Source organism: Cricetulus griseus (genome assembly GCF_003668045.3).
Source record: "Cricetulus griseus strain 17A/GY chromosome 1 unlocalized genomic scaffold, alternate assembly CriGri-PICRH-1.0 chr1_0, whole genome shotgun sequence".
Lineage (NCBI taxonomy): Eukaryota > Metazoa > Chordata > Mammalia > Rodentia > Cricetidae > Cricetulus > Cricetulus griseus.
The window spans coordinates 86831387-86843963 of record NW_023276806.1 but is presented as its reverse complement, the minus strand read 5'-3'; the positions used below and the strand labels follow the sequence as shown (position 1 = coordinate 86843963).

Below are 12577 nucleotides of genomic sequence, written 5' to 3'. Positions count from 1 at the left end.
TATTTTAAGTACCTTGTCTTCAACTATTAAAACTAGTTCCAAAACAAAGCAAACCTCAACAGATACAAAAAATTGGAATAAACACCTGTACCCTATTAGATCACCACAGCTTAAAGAATTCAACAGCAACATTAATTGCAGAAAGGTCACAAACACATGGAAATTGAACAATGATCAACCACTGGGTAAAGGAAGAAATAAAGAAAGAAATAAAAGACTTCCTAATATTTAATGAAAATGAGCACACAACATTCTCAAACTTATGGGATACAATGAAAGTAGTACTGAGAGATCAGGGATAACAGGAACATACATAAGAATAATAAAGACAATATACAGTAACCCAACAGCCAACATCAAACTAAATGGAGAGAAACTCAAAGCAATCCCACTGAAATCAGGACCAAGACAAGGTTGTCCACTCTCTCAATATCTATTCAACATAGTTCTCAAAATTTTAGCTAGAGCAATAAGGCAACAAAAGGAGATCAAGCAGATACAAATTGGAAAAGAAGAAATCAAACTCTCATTATTTGCTGATGATATGATAGTTTACATAAGTGACCTCAAAAAATTCTACCAAATAATTCCTACAACTGACAAACAACTTCCGTAATGTAGCAGGTACAAGGTTAACTCAAAAAAAAAAAATTCAGTAGCTCTTGGGCTGAGAAGGAAATCAGAGAAACATCACCCTTCACAATAGCTACAAATAACATAAAATATCATGGGGATAACTCTAACCAAACAAGCAAAAGACCGGTATGACAAGAACTTCAAGTCTTTTAAGAAAGAAATTAAAGAAGATATCAGAAAATGGAAAGATTTCCCATGTTCTTGGATAGGTAGGATCAACATAGTAAAAATGGCAATCCTACCAAAAGTAATCTACAGATTCAATGCAATCCCCATCAAAATCTCAGCACAATTCTCCACAGACCTTAAAAGAGCAACACTCAACTTCATATGGAAAAACAAAAAAAATCCAGGATAGCCAAAACAATCCTGTACAATAAAGAATCATCTGGGGAGCATCACCAACCTTGACTTCAAGCTCTACTATAGAGCTATATTAATGAAAACAGCTTAGTATTGGCATAAAAACAGACAGGTGGGTCAATGGAATCAAATTGACGACCCTGATAGCAACCCGTACACCTATGAACACCTAATTTTTGACAAAGAAGCCAAAAATATAAAATGGAAAAAAGAAAATATATTCAACAAATTGTGCTGGTATAACTGGCTGTCAACATGTAGAAGAATGCAAATAGATCCATATCTATTTCCATGCACAAAATTTAAGTCCAAATGAATCAAAGACCTCAATATAAATCCATCCATACTGAACCACATAGAAGAGAAAGTGAGAAATATATTTGAACTCATAGGCACAGGAGACCATTTCCTAAATAGAACACCAGTAGCAAGACTCTGAGAGCAACAACTAATAAATGGGACCTCTTGAAACTGAGAAGCTTCTGAAAAGCAATGAACATGGTCAACAAGACAAAATGGCTCCCTACAGACTGGGAAAAGATCTCCACCAACCCCACATCTGACAGAGAACTGATCTCCAAAATACACAAAGAACTCAAGAAACTAGAAATCAAACTACCAAATAACCCAATTAAAAAATGGGGTACAGATCTAAACAGAAAACTCTCAACAGAGATATCTCAAACTGCTGAAAGACACAAGGAAATGCTCAACATCCTTAGTACTCAGGGAAATGCAAATCAAAACCATCGACATCCATCAGAATGGCTAAGATCAAAAACAACAGTGATAGCTTATGCTGGAGAGGATGTGGAGAAAGGGGAACACTCCTCCATTGCTGGTGGGAGTGCAAACTTGTACAGCCTCTGTGGAAATCAGTATGGAGATTTCTCAGAAAACCAGGGATCAACCTACTTCAAGATCCTGCAATACCACTGTTGGGCATATACCCAAAGGAGGCACATTCACAGCACAAGGACATTTGCTCAGCTATGTTCTTAGCAACATTATTTGTAATAGCCAGATCTTTGAAACAGCTTATATGTCCCTCAACTGAAGAATGGATAAGGAAAATGTGGTATATTTACAAAATGGAGTACTACTCAGTGGTAAAAAACAAACAAACAATGACATCCTAAAATTCGAAGGCAAATGGACAGAACTAGAAAAAACCATCCTAAGTGAGGTAACCCAAAACCAGAAAGACAAATATATTATGCACTCTTTCATAAGTGGATACCAGACATAACTCAAAAGATACCCAGCCTACAATACACAACCCCAGAGAAGCTAGAACCCTCTTCCAGAAACAGATGAAAGCAGATGCAGAAATCCACAACTAAGCAATGGGCCAATCTCCTGGAATACAATTGAACTGAGGGAGGAGAGATAATAATGACAAAGGAGTCAAGACCTTGATGGAATTCACTCTGTAGACCAGCCTGGCCTTGAACTCACAGAGATCCACCTGCCTCTGATTCCCAAGTGCTGGAATTAAAGGCATGCGCCACCATGCCAGGCTTCAGACTCTACGTTTTATTGTTGATTTACTTCTGAAGGAATAAGAACAATCATGGGTTAGAATAAGCTTTTTTTTTTTCAAATAGGAAAATTATCTCCTTACTTTTCTTTCTTATAATTCTTCTGTTCATTTGCGGTTTAGGATTAGTTTGTTAAACAGCATGAAGAGGCTGGGCCTGGTGGCATGGACCTGCCGTCCTAAGCATGGAGAAGCTGGACTTGGTAGCTAGGCCTGCCATCCTAGATACTGGGGTTGCTCAAGTAGGGAGATCTTATGAGTTTAAAGTCATTCTGGGCCAATTTAGTGAGATCCTATCTCAAAATAAAAAGTAGAAAGAGGGCTGGGGATGCATGCAGTTCAGTGTTAGGGGACTTACCTAGCATGTAGCAGGCCCTTTGTTCAGCCCTCAGTTCCGGATGAATTTACACAAAAATAAACTAGTAACAATAACCAAATCATAGTGAGGAAATTCTATTGCTCATATGATCAAGAATAGCATTGTATTCATATTTTCATCTGGAAACTGATCCTTCACTATGTTCATTCATACCCTGCTTCAATTCATGGTTCTGTGTCTTTGAGGAAATTAATTTTTCTAACATAATTATTACTCATCTGGAAAATAGGAAGGATAATGCATTTAACTCATAATGCTAGAATTGAGGTCTGAGACTACAACTTGGTGCTACTGTACTTGCCTACATGTGTGGAGTTCTCAGTTGAGTTAAAAATACCACTGGACAGTGATTGGCACATCTTGAATTCTCAGTAAGAGGTCACTATTACTGTTATTAGTATCATTTACTTCAATTGGATTCCTTTTGTTTCTCCTTTGCTTTTTATCTTTTCACTTTTTTGCCTTTTGTTTTTTAAGACAGAACAAAGGAGCATGGATTGGTGTTGAACTTGCAGTGTGGTTCCTCAGCCTCCCAAGTGCTGGGATCATGAGCATCTGCCATCAACTGGCTCTGAAAGGGTTCTTTATCTCTACACTCTATCAGTGTAATGTTGATTTTAACTCCTTATTTACAAGAGTCTACTTGTTATTTCTATTCTGTGTTCTACCTGGCTACAGTGAGCCAGGCATGCTCCTAAGATACTCAGATCCATGTGAACTGACAGACGAAATCCCTGCTCTCATACTACCTCATGCTTTCAAACAACACAAAATGATAAATGACAGTGTATATCTAGTTTTATTTTTAAAATTAAATAAAAGCACCTTTAATATTTCATCACTAATAGTAATTTCCTTTTATTATATAAATACACATAATTCTAAAAATATTTCTATTTCTAGTTAGTAACATTGCTCATTTATTTTATCCAGTCAGCAAATATCATTGAATGTCATTAAGTTTGCAATTCTTTGCGTGCAAAGTGTACTTCTATACAAGACAAATCTCATTTTGTAACTTGCCTTGGATAACTAGAATAACTAAGACACAGACAATAACATTTAGTACAAAATGTGTGATTAATAAAACTTTGGATTTCAACCAAATTTTTTATGCCATGAACATCTAGAGATGATTTTTTTCATTTGAACCAGTGAACATACGCATTATACAAATAATACCAACTTTCTCTCATAGTTTTATAATTTTGAAGTATAGCATCATATAAATATGTCACACTTCAATTCTTCTGTGAGGTTGGTAAGAATTTGCAAATAATAAATGCACTGAATTTTATGTTGAAAATTCATGGAAATCCAGAGAACACTCTCTGATAATGTTGATCTGATTAAATTATAAAACTATAAGAGCTTATCTTTGAAATTCATCTTTGCTTCTCCACTTTGAATTTTTCTCAGTGCATCTAAGGCAGATTTGAATTGTGTTACACAGGGGGGAGAGTGACAGGGACAGGGGAAAGGATAGAATAAGAGGGAGGAGGAATACAGGAGGACAGAGGAGGGAGGAGGGAAGCAGGGAAAGAGAGGCAGCAATGGAGGGTGAGGGGGAGACACAAGGAAACGGGCACAGGGACAAAGGCTCCAGTGAGTGGTAAAGGCAGGATTTAATCCCAGGTCATGCTATTCAGGTATGTGTATAGAGAAAGAAACACAAAAAATGCTGCTCTAACCAATATGAAATTTCAGTTTTTGACAGAGCAAAATGTTGGTCCTTTCTCATGCAACACAAGCAATGGGATCATTTCAGAGCTGCAGTTCCCCATGTGGGAGCTCAGAATTCCAGGCTGTATCCACCTTCTGTTAACCCAGTATCAGTAATTACTTCTAGTCACCATGGTAGGAGAAGACACAGACACTCACACATTGACTTTTAAAAGTCTAGGACTGGAGCAACACAGAACTCTTGTCTTGTTTCCTGGCCTGAGGCAAGTCTCGAGACCAAGCTGTGCTACCCTGTGTCCAGATGAGAGAAGAACCAGATGCATTGGTGACAGCCCTGATGTTACCATGGTATTCAGTCTAGCTCTAGTTCTGCCACTGACTTTCAACAGATCCCCCTGTTTTTAATTTTAATATTTGAACATGGCCATATTTGTTTATTCAATGGACACCCATTGTTTGGGCCAAATACCGTGTGACATTGGAAATAAAATGGTAAATTTGAGGGAATCTCTGTCCTCAGATATTTGCTATTTTCTCAGGCTCTGGGTAAGTCGCAGGATAACATGTGTATTCCATCATACATGGCATTAATTTAGTGAATCTTGGTGACAGGCTTCAGTTCTAAAATTCCAAGTTTCTATTTAAAACTACTAGAGTCACATTCTAGATCCTCAAGCATTCTCTCAGATGTCTTCTCTGGAGCGTGTGCTTCTCTGGAGAACCTGAATTGAAAGTTCAGAAGCAGAGAGACAAATGCCATCACTTCCATACCACTGTGCCTATGTGTATGTGTGTGTACACATGTGTGTGCATGTATTGTGTGTGTGTATACACATGTGTGTATGTGTATGCATGTGGTATGCGATGTGTGTACACATGTATGTATGTGTGTGCAGTGAGGCATATGTGCGTACACACATGTATGTGCGTGCATATGGTGAGTGTGTGGGTGTGTGCATATATGTGTATATACTGTGGAAATAAAGAAGTCTCTGCTATTTTGAACTTAAAATGGAGAACTCCTTATAAAAGAAGGTAGCAAGGAAGCATGATTGAGAAATTTGGGGACAGAAATTTTGCCACACCATGTACATCCCAGCACCAACATTTTTCTATTCTCGTGAATAAACCAAATTATGAAACTTAGAACATTTTCAAAAATTGGCTTTACTGTTACCTTTTCCCTGGAGGGATATTTATTGGACTGAAGTAGGGATATGAATAACAGTAATAGGAAGTACAAAACTGATTGCCAAGTTATTTTTTTAATCTCTTAGAACTTGAAGTAGGTGCCAAGTTTTAATTTTCTTGTTGTCTTCAGTTAAAGTAGTCAATGCTTAGGAAATTTATAAGAATTTGATGCAATGTCTTTAAGCATAATGTAACAGTTGAAAATTTGAGAGCATTATGCAAAGAATTCCATTTACTTTCTGGTGTGATTGGGGGATTTCCATTTTCTTTCAATACCAATTTTCATATTCCTAAACCAAAGCCAAAGGACGGGGGAAATGGAGTTGAATATTCCTCTGTTTTCTATAGACTTATAAACAAACATTCTGTTTAGTTACAGTTCTCATCCTGTTGCTATCTATCCTTCATGGAAGAAATATTTTCACACTGTAACAGGTTTGGATTAACTTGCCATTTGTTTGCAATTCCTTATTGTGTACAGGTGTTGTATGGGTGTACATGCCAGTGCACACAAATTCAGAGGACAGAGGAGGACACTGGTGTCTTTCTCTGTTGCTTTATGTCTCATTCCTGACACAGGGTCTCTCACTGAAGCAGAAACTCACTGTTCTTGCTAGTCTGACTGCCTGCAAGCTCTTAGGATCTGCTTCCTGTCCCTGCCCCCAGATCCTAGTGCTGCTGTTACAAGCCCATGCAGCCATACCTTTTAAAAAATGTGGGTGCTGGGTGCTTGAACTCAGGACTTCTTGCTTGCAGAGCAAGAACTCTTACCCAAAAAGATATCTTTTAAGCTTTTGTTTGACTTTATTTAATATTGAAATGCTTATTTACTTTCTCAAATACAAAAAATGAGTGGAGGGAGAGAAGGGGAAAGGTTGGCCAGATGGTACCAAGACAAAGGAGACAAGAGACAGACATGGCATTCTATTGTGTAGTGAAGTGACTGTAGATAGTGGCAATGTATATATATTTCAAAGCACTATAATAAAGGAGTTTTATTTTTTTCCCACAAAATGCTGAATGTTTGAAACTGAGAGATTTATCCTGATTTGAATACTCCATGAAAATGTACAACCCTTTAAAGAAAAATCAGGAAAATGAGGCCCCGAGACAATGATCAAATATATCAGAAAGTCTGGATTTCCACTTGGCATCCAATACTTATCACTGGGAATTCTTAAAAGTAAAAACAGTAATCAGAAGTCCTTGTGGAAAGCTGGCAATGGTCAGAGAAGTTCTCAGCAACCATCTCTGTTTGCACATGCATGTCTCTTGAATGACCCAGTCTACTGTAATGATATCAAGTGACCCAAAATCCATAACTCCTGTTGTACCTTTCTTCGTGACTAACACAGTAGCATTTCAACCACCCAAATTCACAAACATGGCACTCTTCTTATCTTAATCTGCTGCTGTTAACAACACTTGTATAATTTATTTCTTACAGTCCCAGAAGCCAGGACATCTAAGACCAAGGCCCTGAAAACTGTGATGTGTGGTAAGAGCTTGGTCACAGCTCCCAATCCTCCGTGGATGGCAGAAGGAGAGATGGGCTTAGACGGCTCTTCCTATCCAGTCTACAAAGCCATTGACGACATTTATAAGCATTTTACCCCATGCCTTGATCAATTCCTCCATGACCCACCATATCACATTAAATAGGCTTAATGACATTTGGAGATTTGAAAGTGTTCTTACTACCTCAAACCATGGCACCTTCATCAACCCCAAAGTAATCTAGCCTTCCAAGTATTGTTCCTGTCTTTGGTCCGGTCATTGCTCTACATAGCCCCATGACTTTTCTCACAGGGAACTGAGCTCACCAAAGTCCCTGTACCACACTTTCCCTTTATCCAAAGCCAGGCTATTCTGCCCAGTGATCTTTTTCTGATACAGCTGCCTGCTAAGGAAGTTTTAGTCTACCATGAGAACTACACTATTGCCACCACAAGGGTGATTATTGTTATTGACGCAAAGCCTCACTATATGGTCCAGCTTGGCTTGGAACTTGTAATTCTTCTGCTTTGGCTTCCTGAGTGCTAGGATTACAGGTATCCACAATATGATCAAATTCCAAAGTAATTACTTAATACATATTTTCTGATAGTAAGAGAAAGGAAACAAAGAAGGGAAAATTGAACTTTGAAGAAAAATGCAAACCATTTAAACACAATATTGAATCTTGGTTTAAAATGACATGTGTGAGGAAAAAAGCATTTACCTTCTGCTGTGGAAATGTGGACTCTGTCATAGCGTCTTCGAAGCTGTGTGTCCCGCTGGCCTGTGTCTTCTCCCATAGGCCTTTGAGGAACTGTACAGACCCATTCTGAATGGACAGGGGCTCAGGAAACAAGCTCTACGTAGGCATAAGGATGGAAACATCACATTACCTCTTGGCCCAATCTGACAGGCACCAAGTACTGCTTTCAGTGTTAACGTGATGTAACTTTAAGTGATACACCAGAAGTCTATACTGAAGAGTAAATTTATGATTTAGAAACTCACACTTCTGAGTTTCTAAAAGAAGTTTTAAATTAATAAGGTTTTATATTCTTGCTTATATATGTGCCTAAATCTTGTAATATAATGCCATCTTCATGATTTCCCAATAACATTACTTAGTTGGAAAGTGGTAAATATGAATGTTCATATTGAATTTACCAAAGATATGAGAAATGAAGGCATAAAATTAAAAGCAGAATTCATAAGTCTATTTATATACAGAGTGGATTATAAAGAATAGAGATGAAATAATTATCAGAGTTCATTATATAATTATGCAATATGAACATTCTGAGTGAGTTTGGGACAAATAAAATATTCTTTATCCTAAAATGTGAAATGGGTGAATATTCTTAAAGCTTTGAGTTCTTTGTGTTGTCAATGAAACATCACACACACACACACACACACACACACACACACACACACACACAACACACAAAAAAATAAGTAGAATTCAATATATCCAATGAGAATGTTAGACATATGCTTACATATTTACTAATCTAGGATATGACTAGTAATCCTTGATACATTGGAATGTTCCATTTATGGATGTGAGAATCCAAATTAATGTAAGAGAAGAATTTTGTAAAAACATAAGGGATCACCATTCAGTGACATAAATATCATTTATTCACATACAATACCATAAATGTTATTTGTTATTATAAAATAGGATACAATAATGAGATTGGCTTATAAATCATATTTTCATGATAATGACTGAGACTTTCTTTTTTTTTGCAGATTTTTTTATTTGAATTAGAAACAAGATTGTTTTACATGACAATCCCAGTTCCCTTTCCCTCTCCTCCTCCCCTACCACTACTCCCCCCCCAACTAAAACCCTACCTATTACATATCCTTTCTGCTCCCCCTGGATGGTGAGGCCTTCCATAGGGACGACTGAGACTTTCTAGACTATCTGTGTGCACAACTTTCTATTTAGTGAGTAACGAATACTATATATTTCTACAGGAAAATCTCCTGATTGTCATCAAAATGAGTGAGTGGCCTTTTGTGCTGACTGAGAAAAGTAGAGAACTGTGGACCTCAGTGACTGACAGATTTTTTTTTTAACTTTATTTTGAAATGTATTAGCTTTTTTGGGGGGATGATCTATAAACTTTTATTTTATGTGCATTTATGTTTTGCCTGCATGTATGTCTGTGTGGGAGTGTTGGATCCCCTAGAATTGGAGTTACAGACAGTTGTGAGCTGTCATGTGGGTGCTGGGAATTGAAGCCGGGTCCTCTGGAAGAGCAGCCAGTGCTCTTAACCACTGAGTCACCTCTCTGGCCCAAAAGACAGATATTAAAAGTTTATGAGGCAGCAGACTGATTGAAATTTACTTTGTGCACACTCTCTGGAATTTTTTGATTATTGTCATAGTCATACAGTACATGTTGTTCTGTTTCAAGAAGAGCAGGGCTTGATTTAATGAATCATTATCCAAAGAGGGACAGGATCTAAGTCTGAGAACACCATGAATCTGGGGAGTGACATGATGGTAAGACCAGTGATGGTTTGTAGTTACTAGATAAATGAAAGCTTTTCATGGCTTTGATCCAAGTTGGGATTTACCAGATTGCATAAGTCATAGATATGAACAAAGAGAGAAAGCACTAGAGTAAAATAAACTCAACATTACAAAGAGACACTTTCTGGTGAATTTCCTTAAAGAGGAGGAGAAAGAATCAGATTATCAATAACATAAGAGTGAAAAAACTGAAAAAAGTTTTCTTTGTGTGGTTAAGAACAAAGTCAAACCTGGAGCCAGATACAAATTACTGAGGAAAACTATTTGAAAAAAAATGAGTGGAGGAAAACAAGTATTATTATTCTAAGAAAAATGTTATTTTTTATGTTTATGTGCAACTTGGCTCACACCAATGTCCGAGCTGTTCTTTGCAAGATGTTGTTAAGTATTCTTAAGAAGACATACACAGTAAAAACTGGCAGATTCTACACCTTCTCTTACTGTAGTTACATTTTATGACAACGAAGCAGTAATTGCTGCATTTCATTGCTTCCTCAATAAGCCTGACTTCAAAAGAAATGTTAGACTATTCTGGCTTGTGACTTTTAAATTTTATTTAATTTTGATTATTTTCATTTTCTTAGAATTTTTTTGTTTGAAAATTTCATATATGCTTATAAGGTGTTGTTATCAAGTCCACCCCTCTATTCCCTCCTCTCCCATTCCTTCTCTATTCTCTTACTATTCCTTCCCAGTTCCACATACCCTAACTTTTCTTTTCAAACCTAGTGTTTCTTTTCAAACCTTAGTATCACCTACTAAGTGATACCAGTATATTCATTAGTATGTTATCATCCATTGGAGCATCAGTAGCCTCTCAAGAGGGCTAGTTAGCTTTTTTAGGATTCAGCCCTCAGATCCTGCATTTTCAGCCTCTGTCCACCCTATTATTAACTGCAAATACTTTCTATTTTGTTTTCAAAATACAGGTGTTGTTGTTTGTGTTTTACTCATTAACTCTTTTGGGGGACCTACCACCCAGCTCATAAATAAATACACGGAGGCTTATTCTTACTTATAAATGCCTGGCCTTAGCTTGGCTTCTTTCTAACTATCTTGTTTTAAACTTAAATTATCCTGCCTACCTTTTGCCTCTGGGCTTTTATCTTTCTCTATTCTCTATTCCTTCCTTTAATCCTTACTCCGTGACGTGCTAGGTAACTGGGTGGCTGGTCTCTGGAGTCCTCCTTCTACTCTTGCTCCTAGATCTTTTCCTTCTCCCAGACTTCTCTTCCTATTTATTCTCTCTGCCTGCCACCCCTGCCTATCTTTTCTCCTGCCTTGCTATTGGCCATTTAGCACTTTATTAGAGCAATTAAGTGTTTTAGACAGCTCACAAAGTTAAACAAATGGAACATAAAAGAATGCAATACATCATTCTTAAGACTTCAGTTCTGAGGGGTGAACCTAGGACTTCCATGATGCAGGCAAATGCTTTACTCTGGTGTCCCTCCTGTTTTCCCTTCTCCTACCCTTCCACTTTTCCTTTAAAGCTAAGGGTATGCAAGATGAGAACAGGTTTGACTTGCTGATTAATGAATCAGTATCTATTTTTTTAAGGAAATGGTATTAAAATATAGAAAACATGTCCTAAGAATGTAAATGTGCTGTAATCTACACACCATTTCTGGCCAAAGGATTAATAATTCAATAATCACACATCCTAGTGGCTTGTTCAGGAGCCCAATGAGCATGAATTACACACACCTGTTGGAAGAGAAACATGATCTGGATCCATGGCTGGGGTGCTTGGCTGATGAGGGTGAAACTGGACTTGCTGTACAGGCAGTAATGACCCTTTAAGGAACAGGTAAAGAACAGCTTTGCCACACAACTTCTCATGGTTTCTAGGAATAATATAGCATTAAACATTAGTTATGCTTTATGATCCAACACATAAGCATCTTTAGGAACAGTTCTTGAGTTTTCAGAAGGTGAGTTAACGACTCCAAACAACTCTGTATTTGGGAGTAGATCAATTTCATCAAAAGTACACATTTTAAATATATGTAAATGTAAAATATGTTTAAATGAATACAGTTTAGATAGGTTGTATTCCCTCAACTTTTATCTTCTTTTAAATACCATACAATGATGAAAAGATCAAGCAACTCCAAGAGAAATGAAAGCCATCGAGTTAATACAAAGGTCTGCATGCCACAGTCGTCTGATTGGACATATTGAAGTGGTGACTTTGGAGGATAAACTAATGAAAAATAGAGGGAATGCAGAATTTAATGGCAGTGGGTGGTGTGCTGCCAACTGTTGATGCTGTTCTTTTGTGTGTGAGTCATAATGATAACTTCCAATAAACTCCTGCCAGAAATGTAGGCTCTTGTGCTCTGACCTGGTCTGACTTCAGAGGGAGTCTCAATGTGAAAATAACCTGTAGATTCAATGGAATCATTCTTTAAGGACAAGCAAGTGGTGGGAGGGTAATATGGAGCTGAAGCAGTGAAAAGCCATACTTCTAGGCAGTCAAGAATAAATGGATGAATGAATGTTGTAAGTATAGATTGAGACTGTATTTACTAAGCACCGTGTGAAGTTCTAGACAGTAAGAGTTACCATGGATTGACGTACACATCTTTACATGCTGGATTCCATTGAATTTTCCAAACCTTACAAGATGAATGATGTCACTGCTTGAATCTTAAATGTCACCCAAAGTCTCCTACATTAGAAGTTTGGTTGCCACACTGCCAGAGATACTAGTAAACAAAGAAGACCCTAAAAGAGA

General features: G+C 37.4%; 1 protein-coding gene across 2 annotated transcripts in view; it reads right to left on the bottom strand.

The window, feature by feature from the left end:
* Veph1 (ventricular zone expressed PH domain containing 1) overlaps positions 1-12577 on the bottom strand; it is a 197341-nt gene that overhangs the window by 46859 nt on the left and 137905 nt on the right. Inside the window, exons 9-10 of one of the 2 annotated variants that reach the window (XM_035451715.1) lie at positions 11545-11684; positions 8014-8148 (exon numbers count right to left, since the gene is read on the bottom strand). In XM_035451715.1, coding sequence (XP_035307606.1) covers positions 8014-8148; positions 11545-11684 — 275 coding nt within the window. The remainder of the gene's footprint in view (positions 1-8013; positions 8149-11544; positions 11685-12577) is intronic. The other variant, XM_035451716.1, reaches the window with a different exon arrangement.